Below are 6,000 nucleotides of genomic sequence, written 5' to 3'. Positions count from 1 at the left end.
CCATAGGCTTCTATATGGTAATGCCAACAGGAAGTCACTGCAACCAAGCCCTGGAGTACATTGCATTCCTGGGCTTGGTGCATATGAGAAATGAGGTCAAACCTGCATTTTCGGGGTTTGACTGCATTTCTTGCTTTGCTGCATCCCACCCACTAAGGGGGAGTGGTTAGGTTTAGGAACCAAGGGGGGAGGGTTAGATTTAGGCACTAACGGGGAGGGTTAGGGTTCAGGTGAGAATGGGGGAGGAGGGTTAGTATACTTACCTGACCTCTGTCGGGACACCGAGCATCGGGATGTCGCTGTCGGAATTTTGCCAGCAGGCATCCCGACTGCTGATATTTCATACCCAACCCCTTTTAGTACATTACATTTTGAACAATACAGATACAAGAATTTCATTTAATGCAAACAATAGTCCATAAGTCTTAGAATCCTGACTATAAAAATAGAGAACACGGTGTCATGTAAAGTTCTATTTATTGTATAGCAAGAGTGTAACATGCAATCATCACCACCATAGCAACATTTTTGGAGGCCTAAAGAGACTGATCCCTGCACTCTGGAGGATCTTGCCCTCTTCTGGGCATGCACCAGGGAGCAGCAGTTCCAGGACTCTAATGCCAGGTCCCCCTCTCCTGTTGCACCCATGGCTGTCTGTCTAGTTGTTTAGTACATGTTTTCATTTTTAGACAAACACAAATGATTCTATAGTCTCAAAATAATTTGCATGCATGCTTTGGATCCCGTTCTGATAAGATTCAAAATAGATCTCCTGTAGAGGTACCCTTCTTAAAGTCACGAATCCGCCACTGACCGGTATCACTCCTGCGTGAATTGCTGCAGCACAGATGTACGAGTTCTAGGGTACAGAAAATGAACAGAATAAAGTACTCTGCTAAACATCAGATACCTATTAGCGAGCACCTGACACCTACACATAGTGGAAGAAATAATGTTGTGCACCGGAACAATATTCATGAGAAAGCAATTAAATATCTGAAGAAGTGAATGTGCAATAAATCAGAAGACAGTCAGCAGAAAAACAAAAAGCCTCATAGTGTGGCATTAGTGTGTATTTATCTTCTTTTCACATAACAACAAGGAAAAATCACCTGAAAGATCAACTAAGGAAAAGTGATCCAGTTGGAATGTGGATTAGATATGTGCATAAGGGGATTGCCTAAGGGAGCTGCTGTTTCACATATGAAGTCTTAAGGCAGAGGTGGCCAAACAGTCAATCGCGATCGACTGGTCAACCATGGAAATGCGATCAGTTGATCATGTTGGCCTGTCCAGCAGCGCCCAATAAAAATTAGTGTGATTCTTATTGGCTGCTGTGCTGAAATTACCAGTGGGGAGCTGCTCCGCGGCTGGCTGCCATGTTTTCCCAGTCAGGTGGCAGTCACTAGCCAATAGGAATCAAGGTGATTTCTATTGGTGGCTGTTACGATGTCACTGCTGGGGTCATGTGGTTTAGTGCCAGCCAATAAGAATCAAGGTGATTCTTATTGGCTAAAGCTCTCAGATGGCACTGTCCATATTGCATCAGCGTTACTGCCCGCATTTTGCTGGTAACGCTGACATGACGCAGACATGTCAGGAGAGCTCTCCGTTTGGCGCCTTTGGGGGGTAAAACATTTGGGGGGCTGCAGTGAACAGCAGCTGCAGAAATACTGTGCATGCTATAACATTTATCTGTAAAATGCAGGGTGCTGTGTGCTATTTTTACACAGCATTAAATTTGCTGTCCTGTGGGTCAGATTCACTAAGAATCTCAATTCTGCTTATACGCACACAAAGCAGTTGCCAATATCAGCGGTGCTATGTAAATGTTTGTATTCGCAACATGATTGCAGCCTGACATACGGACGCCCTCTTCCCCTTACTCACATCCGTATACTAGGGCAACATAGTGAAACAATTGTTAAAATCGAGTAACATCGGACCCATATGCACCCTGGTACAAGCCCTGACCTCACTCAGGAATTGCTAACAGCCACGCACGCTATCAGTGCTATGGCTGTGTATGGCCATGCAGTGGATAATTTATGCACGCCCATGCAACGGCACTGAAACACACTGGCACACCTGCGTTCGCCCGACCACCCCTCCGTCACCACCCACAAAGGGCACTTCCTGTCAATCACTCTGCTGTGGGTCTGCGTAGCATCTGCCATCGCACTCCTGATCGCAATAGCTGGCATGTGCAGATCGCAACAATCGGCCAATTGCGTGCGTATTAGCAGCTGCGTTCCTTGCTGAATCAGGCCCTGTGTCTGCTGTAACATTTATCTGTAAAACACAGGGTGCTGTCTATTATTTTAAACGCAGCATTACATTTATTGTCCTGTCACAGTTGAAAAGAATATCTATTAAAAAAATGAAGGCCGCTGTGTCATATTTTATAAAGCAGCACTAAATTAATTCTGTTGAGGCCGGTGTACCTCTAGCTACAAAACACCAGTGTGTCATATTTTATAAAGCAGCACTAAATTAATTCTGTTGAGGCCGGTGTACCTCTAGCTACAAAACACCAGTGTGTCATATTTTATAAAGCAGCACTAAATTAATTCTGTTGAGGCCGGTGTACCTCTATCTACAAAACACCAGTGTGTCATATTTTATAAATCAGTACTAAATTAATTGTCCTGAGGCCGGTGTACCTCTATCTACAAAACACCAGTGTGTCATATTTTATAAATCAGTACTAAATTAATAGTCCTGAGGCGGTGTACATCTATCTACAAAACACCAGTGTGTCATATTTTATAAATCAGTACTAAATTAATAGTCCTGAGGCCGGTGTACATCTATCTACAAAACACCAGTGTGTCATATTTTATAAATCAGTACTAAATTAATTGTCCTGAGGCCGGTGTACCTCTATCTACAAAACACCAGTGTGTCATATTTTATAAATCAGTACTAAATTAATTGTCCTGAGGCCGGTGTACCTCTATCTACAAAACAGCAGTGTGTCATATTTTATAAATCAGTACTAAATTAATTGTCCTGAGGCCGGTGTACATCTATCTACAAAACACCAGTGTGTCATATTTTATAAATCAGTACTAAATTAATTGTGTTGAGGCCGGTGTACCTCTATCTACAAACACCAGTGTGTCATATTTTATAAATCAGTACTAAATTAATTCTGTTGAGGCCGGTGTACCTCTATCTACAAAACACCAGTGTGTCATATTTTATAAATCAGTACTAAATTAATTCTGTTGAGGCCGGTGTACATCTATCTACAAAACACCAGTGTGTCATATTTTATAAATCAGTACTAAATGAATTGTGTTGAGGCCGGTGTACCTCTATCTACAAACACCAGTGTGTCATATTTTATAAATCAGTACTAAATTAATTCTGTTGAGGCCGGTGTACCTCTATCTACAAAACACCAGTGTGTCATATTTTACAACTCACTACAGGTTGAGTCTCCCATATCCAAAATGCTTGGGACCAGGGGTATTTTGGATATCGGAATATTCCGTATTTTGGAATAATTGCATATTATAATGAAATGTCTTGGAAATGGGACCCAAATATACACACAGAATGCATTTATGTGTTATATACACCTTATACACACATCCTGCAGGTCATTTTAGACAATATTTTTTATAATTTTGTGCATCAAAAATAGTTTGTGTGCATGCATGAAATTTATTTATGTTTCATATACACCTTATACACACAGCCTGAAGGTTATTTTATACAATCTTTTTAATAATTTGTGCCTTAGACAAAGTTTATGTACATTAAACCATCAAAAATCAAAGGTTTCATTATCTCAGTCATGCTGAAAATATTCCGTATTTCGGAATATTCAGTATTTCGGAATATTTGGATATGGGAGACTCAACCTGTACTAAATTAATTGTCCTGAGGCCGGTGTACCTCTATCTACAAAACACCAGTGTGTCATATTTTATAAATCAGTACTAAATTAATTGTCCTGAGGCCGGTGTACATCTATCTACAAAACACCAGTGTGTCATATTTTATAAATCAGTACTAAATTAATTGTGTTGAGGCCGGTGTACCTCTATCTACAAACACCAGTGTGTCATATTTTATAAATCAGCACTAAATTAATAGTCCTGAGGCCGGTGTACATCTATCTACAAACACCAGTGTGTCATATTTTATAAAGCAGCACTTAATTGTCCTGAGGCCGGTGTACATCTATCTACAAAACACCAGTGTGTCATATTTTATAAATCAGTACTAAATTAATTGTCCTGAGGCCGGTGTACCTTTATCTACAAAACACCAGTGTGTCATATTTTATAAAGCAGCACTAAATTAATTGTCCTGAGGCCGGTGTACCTCTATCTACAAAACACCAGTGTGTCATATTTTATAAATCAGTACTAAATTAATAGTCCTGAGGCCGGTGTACATCTATCTACAAAACACCAGTGTGTCATATTTTATAAAGCAGCACTAAATTAATTGTCCTGAGGCCGGTGTACCTCTATCTACAAAACACCAGTGTGTCATATTTTATAAATCAGTACTAAATTAATAGTCCTGAGGCCGGTGTACCTCTATCTAGAAAACACCAGTGTGTCATATTTTATAAAACAGCACTAAATTAATAGTCCTGAGGGCGGTGTACATCTATCTACAAAACAGCAGTGTGTCATGTTTTATAAAGCAGCACTACATTAATTGTCCTGAGGCCGGTGTACCTCTATCTACAAAACACCAGAGAGCCAGGGGCAGAACAATGGGACACAATGGAGGTGCCTGCCGCCGGGCGCCGGCACTGTAGGGACACCTCCTCCATTGCCCACAATATATTCACCCCACTTAGGGCTGTAAATATGTACCCAGAGTGTACCGTCATGGCCGCCCAATACATGGTATTTTCCCTTTTTTTAGGGGGGCGGACACCAAATTATAACTTACCTCCGGTTGTCCGGGATGAACTTACGCCACTGCAGAGAGCTGTCTCATATATTTTTAAAGCAGCTCTAAATTATTTATATTTTGGGGAGTGTAATATATCTCTTTTGTAATATATTCATTATAAAATATATGAAAGCATTCAGAGGCAGGGCATCAAGAACCAATATACACCATTTCTAGTGTCAGAAAGCCACAGATACTGCAAGGCGGGAAGCCTTGTTAACCACTTGCACATTTTTTTTCTGAAAAACTCTCGAAAATTGTCGTTATTTTATGAGTGAATTAGGTGAAGAACATGCATCTCAACTTATCCAAAATGATTTAATTTAAAAATGTATTTGTTTTTTAATATATGTAACAAAGTGTTTTTTTCCTTCCAAACTTCACCACCATCAAAACATCAGGAACGTTGCGACCATCGTGACTTCCCTTTTCACAGCGGCTTCAGGCTCCAGGTACACTTTATTGAGTGAGAGTGGGTTAATTTACTTTTCCTGGTGGCTGCTAGTCTTTGCAGGCTCCGGGAGGTGGGAGGTGGTGGTGGGGGGGTCCTACAGTGCTGACCGATCAGCAGTGATTAGTTACATGGCAGACACTCGGGGAGGGTGCAGGAAAGCAGAGAGACCGGGATTCTCTTCCTGCAGCCGACCACACTGTTTATTGGACTGGTCGCATTATTGTGACCAGATCAGATAATGCACAGCCTGATGTGGTCGTAAAAATGCGACCATGCCAGGCGTGTGGTTAAACTGATTTATTGTTCATCCTAAAATTCATTTTTTATATAAATTGTGTTTTAGCACACTTACTGAATATGAGTGAGTCTAAAAGATAAAAAAAAACTAGCATTTTCATGAGGAATGGGAATATGAATGTTTAAAGACAAATGTATGTTTAATATGTTGTGATAATATTGCTCTGGTGAAGAAGGAGAAGTTACAGAGAAATTACTCAAGTCTGCATAAGAAATATGATCAAGACTTTGCACTTAATGATGAACTAAGGAAGACTAAAGTGAAAACTCAGGAGCACAACAGCTCACATTCACAAAACATATTTTGCAGGCCCAGGCAGCCG

The 6,000-nt window shown here is 40.6% G+C and overlaps 1 protein-coding gene across 1 annotated transcript in view; it reads right to left on the bottom strand.

Annotated features, from left to right (window-relative positions):
- Window positions 1–493: 493 nt before the first annotated feature.
- LOC148506145 (uncharacterized) overlaps window positions 494–6,000 on the bottom strand; it is a 150,543-nt gene continuing 145,036 nt past the window's right edge. Inside the window, exon 10 of the mRNA XM_088447195.1 lies at window positions 494–859. Coding sequence (XP_088303321.1) covers window positions 686–859 — 174 coding nt within the window. The 3' untranslated portion in view covers window positions 494–685. The remainder of the gene's footprint in view (window positions 860–6,000) is intronic.

This window comes from Taudactylus pleione, unplaced genomic scaffold (genome assembly GCF_031769625.1).
Source record: "Taudactylus pleione unplaced genomic scaffold, aTauple2 ptg000423l, whole genome shotgun sequence".
In the NCBI taxonomy this organism is placed as follows: domain Eukaryota; kingdom Metazoa; phylum Chordata; class Amphibia; order Anura; family Myobatrachidae; genus Taudactylus; species Taudactylus pleione.
This window is presented reverse-complemented; position numbering and strand designations above follow the sequence as displayed.